The 25,521-nt window shown below is 46.8% G+C and overlaps 1 protein-coding gene across 1 annotated transcript in view; it reads right to left on the reverse strand.

Moving 5' to 3' along the window:
* Positions 1-3,500: 3,500 nt before the first annotated feature.
* Positions 3,501-25,521, reverse strand: part of LOC119958718 (neuropilin-2-like) — a 141,606-nt gene continuing 119,585 nt past the window's right edge. Inside the window, exons 16-17 of the mRNA XM_038787297.1 lie at positions 10,728-10,808; positions 3,501-7,006 (exon numbers count right to left, since the gene is read on the reverse strand). Of these exons, the coding sequence (XP_038643225.1) occupies positions 6,681-7,006; positions 10,728-10,808 (407 nt within the window). The 3' untranslated portion in view covers positions 3,501-6,680. The remainder of the gene's footprint in view (positions 7,007-10,727; positions 10,809-25,521) is intronic.

Here is a 25,521-nt window from a genome sequence, read left to right on the forward strand (position 1 = left end):
CGGTTGATTACAGTATAAGGACGACCGCCGGGAGTACTGGATATTTATACCCCGTCCTGGAGGCGGGGTTAACTCAGCCTCTCGACCAATCAGGGAGCCGTCACATGACTGGTCTCAACCAACCGGTCGAGAGGCACATGACCGACCAGGGCCAATGGTAAGCCGGTGTTCTGCAACAATGGCAGGCAGCTATGCTAATCACACCACCACACCACCTGGTTGCCCCAACCCTTCCTAAGCCTCATTTGATCCTTCACCCTCAGATGGGTCTCTGCAGCATCACATCGGCTTTTAAACTCTTCAATTGCACAATAACTCTCACTCTCTTCACCAGTCCCCCCAACTCCCTCACATTCCATGTCGCCATTCTGACTGGATAGGAGGTCCTCCCTGCCCCTCCTATCCGCCATCACCATTACCCCATCCTTTTGTTACCATCCACACCCTCTCCCCTCCCAGAATCCCCCATTCACTTCCTCTTGCAAACACCTCACCCAGTCTCGATCCCCTCCCCCACCATTTACACTTCCCAGGTCTGTCAAACGTGCTCACCCCGGTTCCAATGACCGCGGCCCCTGCCCCCACCACACTCCCGTTCACTAGCAGCCTTTGTTGGCTAGTTGCAGTGATGCCCATCATAGCCCCCCCCTCCCTCCCCACCACCCTCCTCCCCATCCCCCCCTCAGCACCAACGATGCCTTTATACTTTGGACCATTGCAGGCTTTCCCGTCTGGGTCCTTCCCAGGCCTGATGGGCAGCCTGGTCCTCAGAGTGTGGGGTGCGGCCCTGCACATGGGCTGCTGCATCGAGCCTCTGTCAATGCTGCTGCTGCCTCCTCTGACGCCTGGCCACTTAGCCTGCCAACAGCACCATGAGGGCAGCTTCCACGGGGTCCAACACATCAGCCATCCCATGTAATATCTGTAAGGAATTGGGAGAGAGTGTGAGACAATCAGTGGAGTCTTCCACCCTGGGACCCTCCATTTGCTCCCTCCTCCCCATTTCCCCATTAATCCCCCTCGCCCCATTTCCCATTGTTCCATCCACCCCCCACATCCCCTGCCATCCAATACGCCCTGCCCATGCATCCCTGGCTGCAGCGGGGCTCCTCCCTGCTCACCAGACCCCATACTCAATACCGAGTCACCCGCACATAATGTTACCTGGACCAGGAGCTGGTCCCCTCCCAGGTGCACACGCCCACCCTCCATTTGCCGAAATGCTCCCACTGCTGATATCCAGCCCCTGGATATTCAGATGTTGGCCACTGCGTTCATGGTATTGTCTCCCACAGTGTTTAGATGCAGTGTCCAGGCATCTTGACCTAATTGGTTCCACATTTGGAGGAAGAGGCAGGCACTAGAGGAACCCTTGGGGCTCAGGGAGGTATTGGGCAGTATAAGGGGTATGAAGTCGTGGAAGGCTCCAGGGCTCGGTGGTTAGATAGCGGAATTCTATAAGGAGTTTGTGACGGACCTGGCACCTCATTTCTTGGGGACGTTTAATATAGTGTTGGAGAGGGAGGAGCTGCCGGAGTCGACGAAGCAAGCAATGATCACATTGCTATCAAAGAAGGGGAAGGATCCATTGCAATGTGGGTCATACGGGCCCATATCGCTGTTAAATACAGACGTAAAAGACATCCGGTGATGGCCATGGTTTGAGTGGTCGCACCCAGGGCAACTCCTGCTCGAAGGCACAGGATGCAATTGGGTGCAATTTTGATGAAAAGGGGTAGTTGAAGGAATAGTTTCCCCCAGGAGTGACATGTCCGCTGGTTATCAAACCTGGCAGAAGACAGTGAGAGACTTGGCCAAAGAGTTGGAGGAAACCTGTGGTGCAGCAGCCAGTGTAAGGATGGCTGAGGGGGAAGGGTTGGCGCAAGCTGGAACGCCCCAGATGGAGCAGTTGATAGCTTTCATTAAGGAGGAATTCCACCAGCAGAGGAAGGAAATGGGGGACGATCGCTCGAAGGCCATCGAAGGAGCTGTGGCACTCCTGAAGAATTTGATGGAATGGGTGGGTAGTGAAGTTTTTGTAGGTGCAGGGGTCATAGACTTGGGAGATTGAAGGAGAGATCTCGGACCACAGCGATCGTGTGGTGGCTCTGGAGGCGGAGGAGGGGCTCCTAGGAGACCTTTGCAAAACGTTGACAGCAAAGGTGGAGGAGCAGGAGAATACTTCGAGAAGCCAGAACTTGTGAATAGTGGGTCTGCCTGAAGGAGTGGAAAGTGTGAGTGCCACGAGGTACGTCTTGAAGATACTGGCGGGACTTGTGGTGGAAAGGGTGCTAGATAAGGTGCCTGAAGTGGACCGAGCACCCAGGTGCCTGAGGCAGATGCCTAGAGCTGGGGAGCTGCCGTGGGCGGTGTTCGTGAGACTCCACAAATTTGTGGAGAAAGAGAACTTGCGTTGGGCCAGGGAAAAGCCAGGGAGAGGAACAATGTCCGAATTTATAATACACCGGAGCAGAGTTGGCGAAGTGGTGGGCAGGATTCAACAAGGCCAAGGTGGTGCTGTATTGGTTGCTGATCAGGTTCCAGGTGCTTTCCCCGGCGAAATTATGGGTGACGTTTGAAGGCTGGGAGTATTATTTCGAGACCCCAGAAGTGGCCAAAGACTTCATTCAGGAGCATAAACTGGGGGAGAACTGGGCGGACGTTTGGGAACCATGGTGCTGGAACTTCATAATGGTTGGGAACATGTTTGTAGTGGACTTGGGAGATTTCCGTTAAGAGGGAGTCCTTTTTTGGGTTTGCTGTTTACTCTTGGGATTGTAAAGGGCAAAATGTTTACGTGAGGATGGATGTTCCCATTCCCCCCCTCCTGTTTTAAGGGACTGTTTGTGTTTAGCATTTGTTTGTTTGCTTTTGGTGGAGGCTGCCTGTAGTTCAGGAGAAGTCTTTGTTTGGGTGGGGGAGGGTAAGGCCAGCAAGTGGGGGGAAGGTGGAGGGTGTTGCTACGTGGCAGGTGCTGAGAGATTACATGGTCAATGGCGGAGAAGGGGGGTCATCTGGGGTGGGCTAGGTATAGGGTGGAATTAAGGGGTTGGAGTTAAGTGGCGAAGATGACGGATGGTAGAGGGGATTGGAGGCATAAGCCTCCAGTAAGGCTGGTAACGTGAAAAGCTCCCAGGCACTACTTCAGAATCTTTTTACATCCAGTGGGAGAGGGCAGGCGAGGCCTCCATTTAATGTCTCATCTGAAAGATGGCATCGCCGACAGTGTGGCACTCCTTCAGTACCACACTGGGAGTGTCAGCCTAAGATTAGTGCTCAGGTCTCTGGAATGGGGCAGATCTCCTGACTTCGAGACAAGAATGCTGTGACTGATGCAAGGCTGACAATTAAAGTGCATCTCCACAGAGTTATAGAGAGACTAGTGCGTGTGTAGCATGTAAATGGAACTGCAAACTGGCAGGATCCCAAATTGTTAATTGTTCACACAATAAATATCTAAATGTGGTTAAAAAAAACACTTCAGTGCGCAAATCTTCTCATTTCTATATTTTATGATAATTTTTTTATTGAGGCATTCATCATATGGCAATAGCTCTTCAGTAATGTATTCAGCTTCTAGAGTCTAGAGTGTTCCTTTACAATTACTTTATTAGGACAGTATTTCAAATCTACAAGGAAAACAATCATTTGCGTCCTCACGGGAGTCGAGGAGATGTGCGTGCCTCCAGCAGTATGTTGAGACAGTGGTACTCTTCACCACCAGCCACGGAAACCAGTCGACAACCGCAACTCAGAGAAAGCCTCTACTCAACGTATATCTATGCCCGAGGGCCGAACACCTCCCGGAGGGGAAGTGGGTCAGTAGTAATGACGCACGCAAAAAAAAACAGGCAAGTACAGTGACCACCACCTCCCCAGCCCCATCCCTCAGGACCCCCACAACTGCTCCTTCCTCCCACCGCTGCCCCCCAACCCTCAACCGCACAACATCCACAGGGCTGCTGGTTAGACACTGCCCTCCTAGCCGTTCGGATTAAAAATTACCTCAAAAACACACACACACTGTTGTCAGCACAACCATTAGACGCTTACAAGAATCTTTATGTGTGGATGTAGTCTGCAGGTGAGCACTTGAACGCAAGATGGCATCACAAAAATTACGTACGGCTAACGCATACAAGAAGTGGCAGAACTACACAGAATGCACAGCACAGAAACAGGGTATTTGGGCCAGCTGGTCTATGCCAGTATTGGTGCTTCACATGAACTTCCTCCCATGCTTTTCATCCCACCCAGTTATCCTATCCTTCCATCCTTTTTTGCCTCAGGTGCTTATCCAGCTCCTCCTCAAAGCCGACCACGCTATACACCTCAACCACTCCGTGTGGCTATACCTACGTTTTCCCACTTGGCGAGCAGTTGGAGATGTCATCTGAGCCAAGTGGATCTCTTGAATCGATCTGTGCCACGGCCAGATTGTTACATACACTTACGCCACAAGATTTCAGTGAGGTTAAAATAAAATGACACCACAGACCACAAGTGGGATATGTGCACTTTACATACAGTGGGTACCACAAGATATAATATGGCCACCATAGTCACATAACTTGCATGACAGACGTGAAATACCCACTTCAGATATAAACTGAACCTCCTAGATAAGAGTTGGTCACAATGAATGTCTACGTGTGTCATAGTCACTCATATATACACCATAATACCATAAATATACTTATATGTGTGTGTATGAGATGTACATGATATAATACAACGCGTATTCCATCGAAAGAAGTGTGCCCAGTGCTGTACCTCTTCCAACAGACCCTAGTTTATGCTCCCCACAAATTTGAAACACCTTGGCCAGGAACTTCCTTGGAGTGGCTACTCCTCCATCATTGGAAGTGTGGCAGAAACCACATGTGACGTCAGGGAGCAAACTGACTCGTTACCTACACTGTTTTGTGATAGTAAACTGAACAGGGGCTTGGTGTCACATTGGTCTTTCATCTCTGGGACTTGGCTCAAAGTTCACCTACAAAGTTTGTAGGCTCAAAGTTCACCTACAATACTGCAATGAGTATTGACGTTAAGGTCCTTAAGTAACATACTTTTGGCACTGTCCAACCCTCTAATGAGTTGAGATCATTCCCTGGTCTACGCCCGGCAAACAGACTATGAAGCTCCCTTGTTGAAACCTTGGCCATACGGAGTCAGCTGATAACTTGTCAATTGAAGCCTGGGTTCAGTAGGGGAGGAAAAAAAATGGCCCCCGACTCCAGTTCCTGTTTGCTGTCCAGCAGCTCAAGCTGGGGACACCTGTATGGTTCACCTCTCTAGAATGGGAAGGAGGCGAAGGGAGCCAGATTTCAGATAAACCTGAAGGGGAGCTCACTGCCAACAGCGTACCCAAAGAAAGATCAAAAAGAAATATTGTAAGAATGAAGGTGGGGGTGGGGGGAGGGAAGAGGGGATACTGGATCATCTGATGCTAATTCACGTTCAACAAAAAAAAAACCTTTGAAAGCTCTGAATAGCATCAACTGAACCACTGCCAAGTAACACCATTACAAAGCCAGTATTCAAAAAGTCAGCATTTATTCTCATCTTTTTTTAATCATTGCTTTTTTTTCTCCAAAAAAAAGTTTTACTGGCTGATTCAGCCTTTCTAGGCTTGTCAGATGTTTCTAGTAATGGATGGGTTGGTTTAAACAGCTTGGCTCACCTTACAAAGCAGCCCAGTGGTATTTAGCACTCAAGAAACTGTTCCTTGTAATTCTAGCCAGGATTTAAAAAAAAATAAAAAATCTCCCAACCACCTCCAAATAAAGCCATTGTCATTCAGTGTTTCTTTACATCTCCTGCCCCTAAGACACTCCCCTGGAAATAAAAAAAAGTATTTTACCCTCATCTCTCTCCCCCTTTCCAAGACAGGAGAAAACCGTGTCTGGAAAATCAATACACTGTATATTAAATAATTATAGATAAAGTCCTCTGACATCAACAGACACTGTGTAGGCATCAAAGATAGTGCCCAATAAAACATTCTCCTGTCACAGACAGGAGGCATGTGAATACTAATCTGCCACTGCTAATAGATTACACTTGTCCAAAGGCACTCTGCATATAGTCCATAATTTCTTTTAAGCTCTGCTTAAATGGTTGAAGTTTGCCTCTCACCAACAGATGAGGAAACTGTGGGCCTCATCTTTCAAGCAGCGCCACTGGCCCCCGAAGGTACTAGTTTGAGGCGTCAGCCATCTTGAATTCTCTTCCAGTTTCAGAGCCAGCGAACTGTTGGAGGCTCCAACTGTTGGATCAGCAGAAGGACAAGAAGTAAACACGGTAAAGCTACATATGGCACAGCAAGCCAGCATTGTGGCTAGTTTGAAGGAAATGAGGCTTCTCTTCACAGCACGAAACAGAATAAACCTCATCATGGTCACCAGAAGTAATGCCAAAATGAGGCCTCAGTCGGCCTACTCTTACTTCATCCCAAAGTTCTCAGTCAGGGGAGTAATGATGGCTCATATCCTTGGGAAAATAGTCAGGTTAAGGCTTTTTAGTGCTGACTTCAAGAGGTTCTTGATAACCCCCCCTCATTTAACTTGGAGGGAGAAGTGTGGCTGGTTCTGAATGAAAATGATTACGATTACTTGCTGCATCCTCTTGTTTGTTACTGACAATTTTTAAAAAGGCCTTTCTCTCTCCCATTATGATCATGCCTCTGAGCAGCATTTCTGCTGGTTCATCTTCACTTTGTGCTTGATCCCGTCGTAGAGTTCGAAGTTGTAGTTCTCCAGTGTGGTGGAGCTCCGGCTCGAAAGGCCGGCATAGGAGCAAGTGCAGTACAGTAAGAGCCCAGCACAGACTGCACCAAGAAGGACCCCCACTGAGCTCATGACGATGATAGTAACCAGGATTGGGTCCAGGGAGTAGAGCCAGTTCTTGTCTTTTCCAGATGTTGGGGTAACTGACATCCCATCAGAGGGCACTACTGTACTCGAATCTCCATCTTTCCACGCATTCAAGTCAGATCCCACATCTGCAACACAACAGAAGTAATTATTAAATTGTTGCATTTTTATAAGACTACTTTCCAACTGCGAACATATCCAATTTTGGTACAACTTCGGTAATGTTGAATTGTGTGTATTATGCAATAGTCTATTTACAAGATGCACTGCAGCAATTTGGAAAGGATCCTTCAAAAGAACCTCCAAATCCTGCAACCTCTGCCACCTAGAAGGGCAAGGGAAGTAGGAGCCCAAAATAGGAGCCAAAAGCCCAAACCATCCAGGCAGCACAGTGGCGCAGTGGGTAGCACAGCTGCCTCACGGCACGAGGTCCCAGGTTCAATCCCGGCTCTGGGTCATTGTCCGTGTCGAGTTTGCACATTCTCCCCGTGTTTGCGTGGGTCTCACCCCCACCACCCAAAGATGTGCAGGGTAGGTGGATTGGCCACTCTAAATTGCCACTTAATTGGAAAAAATGAATTGGGTACTCTAAATATATTTATTTAAAAAAAAAGTCCAAACCATCCTTACTTGGACATCTATCACTGTTTCTTCATCATTACTATCCAGCAGCATTGTACGCTTATCTTCACCGCAGAGGTTCAAGAAAGCTGTTCACCGCTACTTCTCAAGGGCATTGCAGGGCGCACATTAAATGCTGGTCTAGCCAACAACGCCCATATCTTGAGAATGAACAGAATATCTTTTTTATAAAATCCACTGAGGCTGAGATTTAGTTGATCCAAATAAATGTGTGTAGAACCTTGGTTAAGCCACACTTGGAGGACAGCCAACACTTCCGGCCTCCATACAATAAAAAGGAAGGAGGTGGGGGGGGGGGGGGGGGGGGGGGGGGGGCGTGTACATTGGAGAAGGTGCAGAAAAGATTTACTAGATTCATACCAGAACTGAAAAGTTATATCAATCGTAAAAGATTGAACAGGCTGGGACTCTTTTCTCAAGAATAGAGAAAATTGAGGAACGACCTGATAGAGGTTTTTTGAGATTATGAAAGGGTTTCATAGGGTAGGTGTGAAGAAGATGTGAGCCCAGAGTTAGATTAGGAAAACTCCAAGACTGATCCCTGGTTTTGTTGAGCGAGAGGATCTTCAGCCAGGCAGTGACTGTGGAGCACTAAACCTTGGGACAAGCCATTGGTCCTCATTGTGGTGTCCCGTGTGACAGAAGCAGCATATAAGAGGTTCTAGATTCATATTTAGCAGGGTTATTGGTGCGCCTTTAAACCAGTGATGGGCAACCTAGTCTAGTGAATGGGCCACATGAGTGGTTCCCACCTTCATCTCAGTGGGCTGCAAGATTGAAATCAGGCTTGTTCACTAACCATAGAATCATGGCCCAATGAATAAGATGAAATATATTTAATATATGCCAAATATTTCATAATGAGTTATAGAAAATGTTTAATCATTTACTGGAGCTATCATTAACTTCAAATGGTAAAAATGAAAAGAAATATTTATACTTTGGATGCAGAGGGAGCCCATGGCTCTCTCAGTTAATGTTGTGAACAATCAGCAAACACCTCACTTCACTAGCCCTGGCTTTACATGCAAATCACTTCAGTCACACCAGGAAAAACAAAAACTACATAGATGTAAATCAGAGGAATGTGGCAAACGCTGTGCATAGACAACATGCAACGGTCAATAAAATGGAGGGGCAGCAGGGTAGCATGGTGGTTAGCATAAATGCTTCACAGCTCCAGGGTCCCAGGTTCGATTCCCGGCTGGGTCACTGTCTGTGTGGAGTCTGCACGTCCTCCCCCTGTGTGCGTGGGTTTCCTCCGGGTGCTCCGGTTTCCTCCCACAGTCCAAAGATGTGCGGGTTAGGTGGATTGGCCATGCTAAATTGCCCGTAGTGTCCTAATGAAAGTAAGGTTAAGGGGGGTGTTGTTGGGTTACGGGTATAGGGTGGATACGTGGGTTTGAGTAGGGTGATCATGGCTCGGCACAACATTGAGGGCCGAAGGGCCTGTTCTGTGCTGTACTGTTCTATGTCTCATGGGCCACACTCAGAGCCCAGATGGGCCTCATGTGGCCCCAAGCTGCAGATTGCCAACTGCTGCTTCAAACCATTTTGATGTAGCTTAGTAAGACACCAGTATGGCTGAAATGGTTGAAAAGAATCATGGAGTAACAAACAGGAAGCATGGCCATAAATGGGTGATATTGTCTGCAGTGCCACTGAGAATGGGATGCTAACGAGGTCAAGTAGATGCCCTGTGGAAGTTTATAAAGAGCTTCCTTAACTGAAAACAGGCAGTGCAATGTGCTCCTATTATATTTCCCTCAGTGTTTATTTCTCTACATTTTAAGTAGACAATTCCATGCAGTCATTTTCCTGAAATGTATTCAAATTGGGAGTTCAAGGTTCAGATAGCAATTCTGAAGAGTGTTTTGGTAGAGTCCAAACAAAAGATCGGCTGGCTTGAACACTTGTGTTCATCTGAGCCTCAACAAATTAGGGGAATAAATTACCTATGTACTTATTACTGTATGCAAGTAGTTGTATCTCCATAGTCTCCATATTTATGGAGTCCTATGTTTACACAGGAGCAGTGCGCCTTGAGTAATGGACAGCATTGAGAAGGAAAGAAGGGTCAAAATGGAGGAAGAAAATGACCCTGTACGAGTGAATAAAGTTTTCGATCCTCATTTTACTTCAAATATTTCCATTTGTACTTCAGAATGAACAAATTCGAGAGAAAGCTGATGAAAGCAACATCTACATAAACCTGCAACCAGGGGTCACTGGTCCTACTTCCGGGACCTGAACATAAAATCCAGGCTGTTTCTCTTTGGTCAGTACTGAAAGACTGCTGCACTGTTGGAGGTGCTTGCTGCCTTTTGGATGAGATGTTAAACTCATGGGAAGTATGGTAGTGCAAGTGGATAGCACTGTGGCTTCACAGCGCCAGGGTCCCAGGTTCGATTCCCCGCTCGGTCACTGTCTGTGTGGAGTCTGTTCGTTCTCCCCGTGTCTGCGTGGGTTCCTCCGGGTGCTCCGGTTTCCTCCCACAGTCCAAAGACGTGCAGGTCAGGTGGATTGGCCATGCTAAATTTCCCCTTATAGTCCAAAAAGGTTAGGAGGGGTTATTGGGTTACGGGGATAGGGTGGAAGTGATGGCTTAAGTGGGTTGGTGCAGACTCGATGGGCTGAATGGCCTCCTTCTGCACTGTATGTTCTATGTCTATGTCTAAACTGAGGTCCTGGGGTGAATTCTTAGCCAGCGGAATTCTCCATTTCGCCGGCAGTACACCCCTGCCTGTGGGTTTCCCAGCGGTGTGGGGTGGCTACAATGGAAAATCTCATTGGCCAGCGGCGGGAATGGAGAATCCCACTGCCAGTGACGGCGCACCGCCAAGAAACATACGGCTTGGGAGGTGGAGAACTCACCCACCTGTCTCCTCTCAGGTGAATGGAAAGGGTCCCATGTCACTCTTTTTCAGGGGTGCTCTTCCCCAGCCTCTTGGTCAATATTTATTCCTCAACCAACCAGCACTAAAACTAGATGATCTGGTCATTTATTTCAATGCTGTTTGTGGGACCTTATTGTGGATAAATTGATTGCTGCGTTTCCTGGCATTACAACACTTCAAAAATAATTATTTGACTGTCAAGCTTTTTGGGAGATCCTTTCAATGGCACTTGCGCAAAGTCCCATCAGGTGAGTTGGCTGACTGCCATTGGGCAAAGTTATCGCAGGTGAGGCCCTCAAATCCAGTTTACCTTTGCTGTAAATATAGGAGTCAGCTTCCCCATTGGGCTCGAATTGGGCCCCTTCAGCATCACTGGAGATCATTTCTCTCCCTGTAATAGAAATGAGAAAATTCCATCAAGGCCAATCCAACATATACAAGCACACATACAGATCAAGAGACTGGTGTGTTGATTAATAAGGGGATCAAGGTTTATGGGGCGAAGGCAGGAGAATGGGGGATGAGAAAAAATATCAGCCATGATTAAATGGCAGAGCGGACTCGATGGACCGAGTGGCCTAATTCTGCTCTTATGTCTTATGGTCTTATGGTGTTTGTAATGCCTGGCCAATTTTATAAACACAGAAGTCATTAACTAGCTGATATAAACCTATTGACCTATATTTTAAACAAGATGAGTGCAAGCCAAATAAACCATCTTTAATATGTGACCCTCAGCAAATTTGAAGACTGAATTGTAATCCATTCCCCAATAAAATGACATTCAATGGTTGTACAGTAGGAGATCACTCAACCCCTCAAATCTGTTCCACTATTTGTCTAGATCATGGTAGTTTCTCTATTTTAACTCCATTTTACCAGCCTTGGTTGCAACATCCCTCAATACTTTAACAAACTAAACTGCATCTTTTCTCATAATTCCCATTGCTAAGTTCTGGAATCCTCTATGACGATCCCTTTTTCAATCCTTTGCTGGTATCCTCATGAAGGGGGCATACTGAGAACCACACAGTAAATGTGATCAGAATAGTTTACACCCGTTAATGGCCACATTCCCCTTGAGAAATCACCCCAGAGACTCGGTTTAGAATTGTTGATACCAGGTTCTGATAGGCTGGAACTCTTCACTAACTGACCAGTAATCTTCCATCTTGGCCCCTTGCTAGCGGACACTCATCCAAGCTGCTTAGAACACTACACTTCCACCATTGATAAGCCAAGCTCCATTTTTCAGTCCATCTGTTTGATTGGCCCTGACCGCCTGGGATGCTCCTTATTTCCGCAGTAATGCCCGTCTGTGTACAAGCCAATGTAGTGTTCTCAGGTTATTGATTAGTGTGAACCCCGAGGCCTTATGGGGGTCACCTACTCTGATCTGTGTCCAACCGCATGTCCAGTCTCTCCACCATCTTTTATAACTGCCCTTGTTAACGCCATAGTGAACTGGAAGCATGCATATGCGAATTACCATGGTTACCATTAGTGGATGCAAAGCCTTGCGTGTCATGTGCATTGGAGCAATTCAGTGCTGGGGGGAACCTTTGAAGAGGTGGGTCATTCCAATACACTCTCCATTTCACCATCAAACACCTATACCTGCATGAACATCCTCCAACACACCGAGTAAGGATCTGTAAAACTGGTAAATGGTAAAACTTGTCTGAACTGGTTCTGGAGACTAGAAAATGGAACTCCAGTAGTACTGGTACCAGCAGCACCAGTCTTTGACTATTTGAACTGGTTTTTCCTCCGAATATTATAATGCAGCATGCTAGCCCAGCCTGGTCACCTGTATTTGCACAATTCCTGCCTTTTCCACCCTTTCCAAAAAACCCACAAATAAAGGCTCAGTCTCTATAATCTTCTCAGCCAAGATTTTCATAACATCAAATGGAGTAACACTGAGCTGTCAGTTCCCTTGGAGAAAAGGAAATTTCAGACTGCACTTCCTGTGGACAGTATTGAGGATATCGGTGTGGATCTATGTTCAGTTCACCATCAGAGCTGGAAAGTCTATTGGAGTCAAAATGCTAACTCGCTTTCACTCTCCTCAGATCCTGCCAGACCTGCTGAGCTTTTGGAGCACTTTCTGTTTGTATTTGAGAATAGTAACTATTGCAAGAAGCTTAATTAGGGAAAAAAGGTGAGAGGAGATCATACATAGCCCAGTAACTTGGGCCAGAACTGGAGTATCGTGCCAATGCTAGACACCACACTTTGGAGAGGGTGCAAAAGTGATTTACAGTCCCAGGGACACAGCAGTTACTTGGAGCAACTAGGGGTCCCAGGGACACAGGTCTCAAATTAAATGGAGCAACTGGGGGTCCCAGGGATACAGGCCTCAAGTTAAATGGAGCAACTGGGGGTCCCAAGGATACAGGCCTCAAGTTAAACTTGATAGGTGCGTGCAACAGGGCAAGGTTTACAATTGGGGGAAGGGTAAATACGATGCTGTCAGACAACACCTGAAGTGCATAAGTTGGGAACATAGGCTGTCAGGGAAGGACGCAATTGAAATGTGGAACTTGTTCAAGGAACAGATATTACGTGTCCCTGTCAGGCAGGGAAGAGATGGTCGAGTGAGGGAACCATGGTTGACAAGAGAGGTTTAATGTCTTGTTAAGAGGAAGAAGGATACTTATGTAAGGCTGAGGAAACAAGGTTCAGACAGGGCGCTTGAGGGATACAAGATAGCCAGGAGGGAACTGAAAAAAGGGAATAGGAGAGCTAAGAGAGGGCATGAAAAAGCTTTGTCAGGTAGAATCAAGGAAAACCCCAAGGCCTTTTACACATATGTGAGAAATATGAGAATGACTAGAGAGAGGGTGGGTCCGATCAAGGACAGTAGCGGGAGATTGTGTATTGAGTCAGAAGAGATAGGAGAAGTCTTGAATGAGTACTTTTCTTCAGTATTTACGAATGAGAGGAACCATATTGTTGGAGAGGACAGTGTGAAACAGACTGGTAAGCTCGAGGAGATACTTGTTAGGAAGGAAGATGTGTTGGGCATTTTGAAAAACTTGAGGATAGACAGGTCCCCCGGGCCTGACGGGATATATCCAAGGATTCTATGGGAAGAGATGAAATTGCAGAGCCGTTGGCAATGATCTTTTCGTCCTCACTGTCAACAAGGGTGATACCAGGGGATTAGACAGTGGCGAATGTCGTGCCCCTGTTCAAAAAAGGGAATAGGGATAACCCTGGGAATTACAGACCAGTTAGTCTTACTTAGGTGGTAGGCAAAGTAATGGAAAGGGTACTGAGGGATAGGATTTCTGAGCATCTGGAAAGACACTGCTTGATTAGGGATAGTCAGCACGGATTTGTGAGGGGTAGGTTTTGCCTCACAAGTCTTATTGAATTCTTTGAGGAGATGACCAAGCACGTGGATGAAGGTAAAGCAGTGGATGTGGTGTACATTGATTTTAGTAAGGCATTTAATAAGGTTCCCCATGGTAGGCTTATGCAGAGGCATGGGATAGTGGGAAATTTGGCCAGTTGGATAACGAACTGGCTAACCGATAGAAGACAGAGAGTGGTGGTGGATGGCAAATATTCAGCCTGGAGCCCAGTTACCAGTGGCGTACCGCAGGGATCAGTTCTGGGTCCTCTGCTGTTTGTGATTTTCATTAATGACTTGGATGAGGGAGTTGAAGGGTGGGTCAGTAAATTTGCAGACGATACGAAGATTGGTGGTGTTGTGGATAGTGGGGAGGGCTGTTGTCGGCTGCAGGGAAACATAGATAGGATGCAGAGCTGGGCTGAGAAGTGGCAGATGGAGTTTAACCCTGAAAAGTGTGAGGTTGTCCATTTTGGAAGGACAAATATGAATGCAGAATTCAGGGTTAATGGTAGGGTTCTTGGCAATGTGGAGGAGCAGAGAGATCTTGGGGTCCATGTTCATAGATCTTTGAAAGTTGCCACTCAAGTGGATAGAGCTGTGAAGAAGGCCTATGGTGTGCTAGCGTTCATTAGCAGAGGGATTGAATTTAATGAGCCGTAAGGTGATGATGCAGCTGTACAAAACCTTGGTCAGGCCACATTTGGAGTACTGTGTGCAGTTCTGGTCACCTCATTTTAGAAAGGATGTGGAAGCTTTGGAAAAGGTGCAAAGGAGATTTACCAGGATGTTGCCTGGAATGGAGAGTTGGTCTTATGAGGAAAGGTTGAGGGTGCTCAGCCTTTTCTCATTAGAACGGAGAAGGATGAGGGGCGACTTGATAGAGGTTTATAAGATGATCAGGGGAATAGATAGAGTACACAGTCAGAGACTTTTTCCCCGGGTAGAACAAACCATTACAAGGGGACATAAATATAAGGTGAATGGTGGAAGATATAGGGGGGATGTCAGAGGTAGGTTCTTTACCCAGAGAGTAGTGGGGGCATGGAATGCACTGCCTGTGGAAGTAGTTGAATCGGAAACATTAGGGACCTTCAAGCGGCTATTGGATAGGTATATGGATTACGGTAGAATGATGGGGTGTAGATTAATTTGTTCTTAATCTAGGACAAAAGTTTGGCACAACATCGTGGGCCGAAGGGCCTGTTCTGTGCTGTATTTTTCTATGTTCTAAACGGAGCAACTGGTGGTCCCAGGGACACAGGCCTCAAATTAAATGGAGCAACTGGGGGTTCCATGGACACAAGCCTCAAGTTAAATGCGGCAAAAGGGAGTTCATGGGACACAGGTCTCAAGTTAAATGGGGCAACTGGGAATCCCAGGCACACAGGCCTCAGGTTAAATCAGGCAACTGAGGCAGCGAGGATTAACTTTGAACAGAGAGAGTTACGGGAAGATTTCATCAAAATGTTCAAATGAATAGATAAGGAGAAACTGTTTCCACTGACAGGAGGAATGGTAACCTGAGGAACAAATTTAAGAAAATAGGAAAAAGAACCAGAGTGGAGTTGAGGAAAGTATGTATTTTAAATTCTGCACCTGCAGTTTGTGTTTAAGTAATGAAAAACCTGGGGCACCAGGGTAAGAAGACACAATAATATGGCTACAAAATGGCCGATTGAACAATAGGAGCATCCCCAAGGTTCGTGACACTGGACACAGCCTGTGAAATGTGGCTCTGTATCTCTGGGACTAACAGGCGAGGATGAGTCAGATGGCGTTTGGCAGGAGGTAGCAAGCTCCTGACAGGAACAGGACACTGGGGTTTCCTGAGTCCATGATGTTTATCCAGGTGGATCCTGTTTCACTGCTACTTCACTGGAGGAAGGTAGGGAGTTAGAAAGCAACTTTTCTTTTTGGAAGGGCAACATCAAGAGGAAAGAGTGCGGTCAAGCTTCAAATTGTACACTTGGATCAGGATTTCTGTCCAAAGAGTTGGGATGAATCAGTAAGAAGAGTCTCTACGCTGAGTGGACTGAGTGAGATTATACAATGTCCTCCTGATACCCAGGCCCATTCTTCAAGAGCACATGTTAACCAGATGGGACAGACAAGCACAGAAAGGTTTCCTGGCCACACGATTGCAAAGAGATTTTACACGGTACCTCTCTTGTATAAAAAAATAGCATCTTTATTCCATTCCACACAGTACATCTCCAGGGCAGTGCATTTACATTCAGAATACAGGAAGCAGACAGCTCCCTCAGCAGTTGTTAGCTAGTCCAAGTACATCATGAGCCATAGCGCAGTGTATAGACCACCGCACTGTAACATTCACATTCACAAGCACATTAACTGCCAAACCACGCAAGACCCAATGCTTTCAATGGACACAAGGGTGGACAGAGGATGGGGATGAGGGGAGTTGGATGCAGTGGGGGGGGTTTGGCATGCCAATCGTATTTTGGGGCATAATCAAAATCCCAAACAGCTAAGATCCACATTAAAAGGGCGCTTTGTGCCCTTGGGTTTTATAATGCTCCGCACTCCGAGCTACCCATTACACAGGGAACAATCTTTTGCCCCTTTACCAAAACAAAAAGCAAAGCTGCCCCTCTTAAATGTTTGCCTGCCCAAATGTGAAAGGGGTTCTTTGGGCCAGCAGGTTGTGGGTTCAAGTCCCACTCTGAATGTTTGAGCACAAAATCCAGACTGACACTCGGATGCGGTACTAAAGAAGTGCTGCTCTGCTGGAGGGTAAAACATTTAAATATCATCTGGCTGCCCTCTCAGGGATGTGAAAAATACAATGATGTGCTACTTGAAATAAGAGCAGGTGGATTTGCCCTTGCCTTGATCAATATTCACCCCTCAACCACCATCAATAAAATGGATTATCTAGTCATTATCACCTTGCTGTTTGTGGGAGATTGCTGTGTGCAGATTGGCTGTCCTGTTTCCCATATTACAACAGTGGCTACACTTCAGAATGAATCCCTCCAGCTCTGTCCCTCTCCCTGGCGGTTTCAACGGAAAGACTTCACTCTTGCTCTGGTTGAGTTTGTATCCTGAAAAGGCTCCAAACTCTTTGGGGGTGATTGTCAAATATTGGGCCCAAAGAGTTTGTGTCTTCGTGAATGCCGTCGCGTCTCATGACGGCGCGAACTGGGCCCGGTTACATACGATTCTGGGGACTAGCACGGCGCTGGAGCAGTTCACGCCATGCCAGCCTTCTTATGCGGCGCCAAATGGGTGCCGCGCCAACCCCCATCATGCGCATGGGACTTCTTTTGCGCCCCGGCCCCGACCAACATGGGGTCGGTGTTCAGGGGCCAGCCACGCCAGAAAGTAGGCCTGGGGGGGAGGGGGGGGGGGGGGGGGGGGGAAGAGGCTGGCCCGCCAATCAGTGGGCACTAATCGTGGGCCAGACCCCATCGGAGGCCACCACCGGTGAAGGAGCCCCCCTCCAGCCCCCCCCCCCCCCAACAGGCCCCCCCCCCCCCCCCCCCCGACTGTTCCTGCAGAGTTCCTGCCGGCAGGAAGCAGGGGTGAATGGCGCCGGCGGGACTCTGTCGTATCGGAGCGGCCGCTCGGCCCATCCGGGCCGGAGAATCGGCGGCTCCACCAATTCCAGCGGTCCATGGCCGCGCCGCGCCATACGCGCAGGTCAAATGACGCCGATTCTGTGCACCTCGGAGAATTGCGCGCCGGCGTTGGGGCATCGTGATGAGGTTGCAGCGATTCTCTGGCTCGGCGCGGGTCTCAGAGAATCACCCCTTTTTAAAAAAAAAAATAATTTAGAGTATGCAATTTTTTTTTCAAATTAAGGGGCAATTTAGTGTGGCCAATCTACCCACCTTACACATCTTTTTTGGGATGTGAGGGTGAGACCCACGGGGAGAATGTGCAAACTCTACACGGACAGTGACCCGGGGCCGGGGTCGAACCCGGTTCATCAGCAGTGAGGCAGCAGTGCTGAGAGGGCTACATCTTCTCACGCCTACACTCCTGAGCACAGGAAATGTCTGTAGGTAATTGGTTTGTGTGGACCGCAGGGTGCGCCACCTACTATTTCTGTTGATAAAAGCGGCCACAGAACAGACTAAATTCTCCCCAGAGCGGAGCTGTTTATGGGGGGCGGGCGTTGCAAGGGCAAATAAAGGAGCTTTCCCTTGTGTTTCTTTCACACCCACCCCCCACCACCCACTGCCAGAGTCCCCAACTCTTAATGTGCACTATTTACAAGGCTGAACATTGAAAAGGACAGAACAGGGGGTGGGGATAAATTAGTTAAGAGTCTGCGGGGTGGGGGATGAGGTGACTAGCTATGCAGAATCCAAGGTGTTTGATTGGCTGGCCAGTGTAGTTATTCCACCTGATGATAGGTCTTTAATTGGACGACTAGCTTGAATTTTTTATTACAATCTTGGATCAGCAAACCTGCAGAATGAAGAAGAATTCTGCTTCCCAAATATTACAACAATCGAGAAAGGCAAGTTCTAGGATCGGGTCTAGAGGCCTCATCGCACCAGACACCGGAATGATGAGGCCGCTAAGGTAAATATCATGAGAGGTCTCTCATGAGATTTATAACGCTCGTTACACCTCGCAAGATCTAACAAGATTTTGCGAGGTGTCATGATCTGGCTCCCGCCCTTAATGAGCGAGATCCAGATTTTCATATTCAAGTGAGGGGTCAGTCTCTCTTGAATAGAGTAGAATAATATTTGGATAGGTTAAGTGAATGGGCTAGGGTCTGGCAGATGGAATACAATGTTGACAAATGTGAGGTTATCCATTTTGGTAGGAATAACAGAAAAAGGGATTATTATTTAAACGATAAAATATTAAAGCATGCCGCTGTGCAGGGAGACCTGGGTGTGCCAGTGCATGAGTCACAGAAAGTTGGTTTACAGGTGCAACAGGTGATTAAGAAGGTAAATGGCATTTTGTCCTTCATTGCTAGAGGGATGGAGTTTAAGACTAGGGAGATTATGTTGCAATTGTATAAGGTGTTAGTGAGGCCACACCTGGAGTATTGTGTTCAGTTTTGGTTTCCTTATTTGAGAAAGGACATACTGGCACTGGAGGGTGTGCAGAGGAGATTCACTAGGTTAATCCCAGAGCTGAAGGAGTTGGATTATGAGGAGAGGTTGAGTAGACTGGGACTGTACTCATTGGAATTTAGAAGGATGAGGGGGGATCTTATAGAAACATTTAAAATTATGAAGGGAATAGATAGGATAGATGTAGGCAGGTTGTTTCCACTGTCGGGTGAAAGCAGAACTAGGGGACATAGCCTCAAAATAAAGGGAAGTAGATTTAGGACTGAGTTTAGGAGAAACTTCTTCACCCAAAGGGTTGTGAATCTATGGAATTCCTTGCCCAGTGAAACAGTTGAGGCTCCTTCATTCAATGTTTTTAAGGTAAAGATAGATAGTTTTTTGAAGAATAAATGGATTAAGGGTTATGGTGTTCGGGCCGGAAAGTGGAGCTGAGTCCACAAAAGATCAACCATGATCTCATTGAATGGCGGAGCAGGCTTGAGAGGCCAGATGGCCTACTCCTGATCCTAGTTCTTATGTTCTTATGTCACAAGTAGGCTTACATTAACACTGCAATAAAGTTACTGTGAAAAGCCCCTATTCGCCACACTCTGGCGCCTATTCAGGTACACAGAAGAAGTATTCAGAATGTCTAAATTACCTATGTCTGTGCCGGAGTTACCCAAGGCGCAGGATTTAACAGCCTGGTCTTGGAGACCCCGAGCGGGTGCCATTTAGCACTGGATTCCATAAACGAGGACCAGGCTTCCCGGCACTGGGGGAGTCTCCCAGATGATCGGGCACTGCCACCTGGGTACCACCTTCACAACGCCAGGCTGGCAGGGACAGTGTCAGGCCGGCAGTGCCAAGGTACCTGCCCAGGCGGCATCTTGCCTATGCTGGGGATTGGGCCCGGGGTTGCATGCCCTTCTGAGGTGGAGTGCAGGGGGCTCGATGACCGCTAATTTGCTAAGTTGGGGGATGGTCTGGAGGCCATGGTGGGAGTCCAGAGATCGGGGTCCCGTGATCTCTTCCTGCACTGGCAAGCTGAGCTCGTTAGTGCAGAAAATGAGCCGAAGTGCAGCCTCAGCCGTGTGTTCCTCGTCGAGGCCCAAGAATTAAGCAGAGTCCCATTTAATAGCGGGATCGTTCTCGGCGTAGCTAGTGCCGGGAAGCACCCCGCTAAACGCACCTAAACAGGACGTTATTTCATTTCCATTAAATAGTGCCCCAAAATTTAATTTTAAATGTCAACAGGAAAAGGAAGGCACAAAACTCTTCACCTAAAACAAAACGTACAGAGTGGCTATTCCTGTTTTTCAAGGGCTACAAGTTTCATGGTGAAAGGAGTCTGACATTTTAATGGAAAACACATCATTGGACATGGGTCAGAATTCTCCCGCGGCTGGGATTCTCTTTTCTCACCGGCAGTGCACCCTTTCCTAGCGGCGTGGATAAATCCCAATGACAATGCTGCACAGGGCCCACGTGACTGGGACGAGGATGAGTAGGGGGGGGGGGGGGGGGGGGGGGGGGGGGGGGGGGTGACGGAGAACCGGAAAGTCCTGCCCATTATCTTGACACAAATTGTTGCCAGAAGTGATGTAATAAAAAGACAGGGGTAAAATATAGGAACAGGAGGAGGCCATTCAGCCCCTCGAGCCAGTTCCATCATTCAGTTACACCACAGTTTAATGCCATTCACCGGCTTGGGTTACATATCCATTCATAACAGCAATCTATTAATCTCAGTTCTGAAATTTTCAATCGACCACCCAGCTTCAACAGCCCTTTGAGGGAGAACTTTTCAGAATTCCACTACCCTTTCTGTGAAGAAGCGCTTCCTGATATTATCTCAATTTGAAAGTTATGTCCTTGTTCTGGACACCCCAACCAGAGGAAATAGTTTCTCCCTGTATGCCTTATGCTCTAATTATCTTAAACCATTCAATTAGATCACCCCTTAATTTTCTATATTTAAGCCATGCGTCTAATCTATGCAACCAGTCTTCTAATTTAACTCTTTTAGTCTCAAGGGAAGAGGCAGTATGAGGGAAGAATTGATTATAAGATTACACATCTAAAAATTACTGTTTGGGTAAGTGCTTTGCACATTCTTCCATCTGCCCTTTTAGTAGAATTTAACAAAATGGCTTAAAGGCCACATTAAAATAGCAGCAATAAGAATGTCACAAGAACGTGTTAAATACCATCCATTGGGAATGCTAAGAGTAAATTCCAGGCTACCAACAATGATCGAATATTCGTCATGTTGGAATTAGGGGTTGCAGCATTAATGAGAGCGTTCAGGCACTCCTCTGGTGATTCAATCAGAAATTTTGCTTCCCCCACTGTGGCATAAACCCCTTCTAGATTGAATGCTGCAGTCTGGTGCTTTAATTAACTCTGCTCACCCCATACCAGCATAAAACGGTATAAAAATTACACTCTACCCTTGTTAGGTGCATGATTTATCCAGCCGCTATCACAGCATCAGTTTGCTCAGTCATTCAGAGATCAGCTTCCATTTGTACGCTATCTGACAATGGACAGCACACAGGTTAGAAGGTTGTGGATTCAAATCCCACTGCTGAGACACAAGCGTAAAATCTAGGCCTATGCTTCAGTGCTGCACTATCAGAGATTTTGTTCTGCAGATGTTGAACCGAGGTCCTGCTCTCAGGCGGGTGTAAGATCCCAAGGCACTGTTTGAAGAAACGCTGTGGTGTTCTGGTCAATACTTATTCCTCAATGAACACCATTAAAAAAAGATTGCTTTGGGCAAGACCTTGGCTGCGTGCAAACTGGCTCCTGGGCATCCTACAATACATTGACTAAACGTCAAGAGGAACCGGTATGAGTCCTAGCTGTGCCTGCATCCTCACAGGATACTTCAAACATTCTTTGTTCCACTTCAACTCCTGCCTCCTCTCTCACCTCTTTTTCCGACATATTGATGACTGTTTCCTGCACTCAGCCCAAACTGGAAAATTCATCATCTTTGCTTCCACTTACACATGCTCCTTCCCCTTCCTCGACTTCTCTATGGGGACAGGCTGTGGACCAATATTCACTGAAAGCACACGGATTCCCCCGGTTACCTTGACTACACTTCCTCCCACCCCACTTCCTGCGAGGACTTGGTTCCATTCTCCCAATTTCTTCACCTCTGATGCATCTGTTCTGACGATGTGACCTTCCACATGTCTTCCTTTATCCTCAATTAAGGATTGCCCTCTGCCTCGGTTGGCAGCACCTTCGGCCCTGTCCAAACTATTTCCTGCACTTTTACTCTCACCCCTTTCAATTAAGCATTTCACTGTCTTTTAGACTCAACAATTGACATCAACAATTTCCAATCATGAGGGAGGGTGGCACGGTGGCACTGCTGCCTCACAACGCTGAGGACCTGGGTTCCATCCCGACCCCGGGTCACTGTCGGTGTGAAGTTTGCACATTCTCCCGTGTCTGCATGGGGTTCACCCCCACAACCCAAAAAGATATGCAGGCTGTGTGAATTGGCCACTCTAAAATTGCCCCTTAATTGGGAAAAAAATAATTGGATATTTTAAATTTTTTTAAAATTGCAATCCTAACTGCCATTTTTTCAGACAGTAGTGATGCTGCAGCTGCCATTTATGCCTTCCCTCAGACTAAGGTGTTGTTTCTTTACTTATCCCATGACCATCTCCTGTCATCTTGCACCGTCACCACCTTTGTCATTTAATCTCTCTTACCTTCCACCCTATTCCTGACCCCATGTTTGCTTAAAACCCGTTACGTCTCCATTTCATTTTTAGTTCTGATCAAACTGCAATCTGCTGCCCTTTTCACAGGTGCTGAGTATTTCCAACATTTTCTGTTTTTATTTCAAAAAGTACTTAATTGGCTGTAGAACGCTCTGGGACTTCCTGAAAGGCTCTATATAATCACAGAATTGTTGAGGTGTAGAAGGAGGCCATTTGGCCCATCGTGGCTGCACCAGCTCTCCAAACGAGCATTATGATTTTGTGCCATTCTCCTGCCTTTTCCCCGTACCCCTGCACATTGCTTCTATTCAACTAATCATCTAATGCTCCCTCGAATGCATCGATAAGCCTTTCATTTATTTTATTACCCAGTACTCACCTCATGCGCTACTTGGTCTCCATCCTCTCTAACCTACCCTTGACCCAACACACCAAGTTCCCAATGCTCCCCGCAGCGTACAGTCTTCGGGAATTCTTTCCTCCAATTACTTTGTGCTCTCATCAACTCTTCCAGGCACAACATTGACTGGTGATAAGTATACAAGGAGCAAGCTAAGAATAAGATTTAACTGTCCTGGAGAGGTTCAGGTGTCACAAACAACAAGGAACAAATAAAAGTACAGCACAGGAACAGGCTCTTCGGCCCTCCAAGCCTCTGCCAATCTTGAAGCCCTAACTAAAAGAAAAACCTTTTGCCCTTACTCGGTCCGTATCCCTCTATTTCCTATTTAAGTACCTGTCCAGATGCCTCTTAAATGTTGCTGATGTGCCTGCTTGTGGTGAGATAACCACTGTAGTTATGTGTACTGCAGTAGGGGGATGTATGCCTGTACCTGTAATACAGGTTCCTCCGGTAAGCCCCTGCCGGCTAGCTCCGCCCACAGGGAGCTTATGTATAAATGTATGAGAGCTGCTCAGACCCTTAGTCTACTGTTGCAGATGGAGGGACAACATCGTACAACAATAAAGCCTCTATTGAACCAGTCTCTCGGCTTTGAGTATAATTGTTAGCGCTACACTGCTTCCATCATATTCTCTGGCAGCACGCTCCAGGCACCCACCACTCTCTGCATTAAAACCTACCCTGCACATCTCCCTTAAAGTTTCCCCCTCTCATCTTGAACCTATGCCCCCTTGTAATTGACACTTCCACTCTTGGAAAAAGCCTCTGTCTATCTACCCTGTCTATGCCTCTTATACTTTTGTAGACCTCTATCAAGTCTCCCCCCTGCCTCCGTCTTTCCAGTCAAAACAATCCTAGTTTATTCAACCTCTCCTCAAAGCCAACACTCTCGAGACTAGGCAACATCCTGATGAACCTTTTTTGCACTCTCTCCAAAACTTCCATGTCCTTCTGATAATGTGGCGACCAGAACTGTACGCAATACTCCAAATGTGGCCTAAATAAGGTTTTAAATAGCTGCAACATGATTTCCCAACTCCTGTACTCAATGCTCCAACTGATGAAGGCAAGCATGCCATATGCCTTCATAATCACCTTGGCCACCTGTGTTGCCACTTTTAGGGAACTGTGGACCTGCACACCCAGATCCCTCTGTATGTTAATGTTCCTAAGGGTTCTGTCATTTACAGTATAATTCATACCTAGGTTTGATCGTCCAAAATGCATCACCTCACATTTGTTCGGATTAAATTCCATCTGTCATTTCTGTGCCCAAGTCGCCAATCTATCTATATCCTGTTGTATTCTCTGACAATCCTCAGCACTATCAGCAAATCCGCCAATCTTCGTGTCATCTGCACACTTACTAATCAGACCATCCAAATTTTCCTTTAGATCATTTGTATATACTACAAATAACAGAGGTCCCAGTAGTGATCTCTGCAGAACATCACTAGCTACAGATCTCCATTCTGAAAAACACCCCTCCACCATTACTCTCTGTCTTCCATAACCAAGTCAGTTATGTATCTATCTAGCCAGCCCACCCAAAATTGTTTTTGTATCAGTCTGCCTTGTGGGAGGACCTTGTCAAGCGCTTTACTAAAGTTCATATAACTACATCCACAGACCTTTCCTCATCAATTTCTTTGTCATCTCTTCAAAAAACTCAATCAAGTTGGTGAGACATGACCTTCCCCATACAAAACCATGCTGTCCGTCACTAACTAGTCCATTTTCCTCCAAATGTATATATATCCTGTCTCTCAGCATCTTTCCAAAAGCTTCCCCACCACTGATTTCAGGCTCACCGGCCTATAATTTGGTGGATTATCCTTGCTTCCTTTCTTAAACAAGGGAACAATGTTGGCTATTTGCCAGTCCTCTGGAATCTCGCCTGTGGTCAAAGAGGATGTAAAAATATCTGTTAAGGCCCCATCTATTTCTCCCCTTGCCTCCCGCAGTAACCTGGGATAGATCTCATCCAGCTCTCAAGTACATTCACACACCTATCCCTGACCTCAATATCTGTCATGTCCCTCTACCTGGTGAATACTGATACAAAGTACTCATTAAGGATTTCACCCTTTCTTGTGGTTCCATGAATAACTTCCTCCATTGTCCTTGAGTGGGCCTACTCTTTTTTGTTGCTACCCTCTTGCTCCTAATATATGCATAAAAAGCCTTGGGATTCTCCTTGACCATGTTTGCTAAAGACATTTCATGCCCCTTTTCAACCCTCTTAATTCCACGTTTAAGTTCCTTCCTACTTTCATTATACTCGTCAAGTGCTCAGTCAGTTTTTGCCACCTAAATCCATTGTATGCTTCCTTTTTCCTTTTGACTTATCTTACAATTTCCCTTGTGATCCATGTTTCCCGAGTTCTGCCATTTCTATCCTTCATTTTGGTGGTGCCATGCCTGTCCTGCAGTTCAATCAACTGGTCTTTAAAAGCCTCCCACATGTCAGACGTGGATTTGTCCTCAAATAGCTGCTCCCAATCCACATTCCTCAGTTCCTGTCTAATTTGGATGTAATTGGCCTT

The sequence above is a fragment of the Scyliorhinus canicula genome, chromosome 2, assembly GCF_902713615.1.
Source record: "Scyliorhinus canicula chromosome 2, sScyCan1.1, whole genome shotgun sequence".
Classification (NCBI taxonomy): domain Eukaryota; kingdom Metazoa; phylum Chordata; class Chondrichthyes; order Carcharhiniformes; family Scyliorhinidae; genus Scyliorhinus; species Scyliorhinus canicula.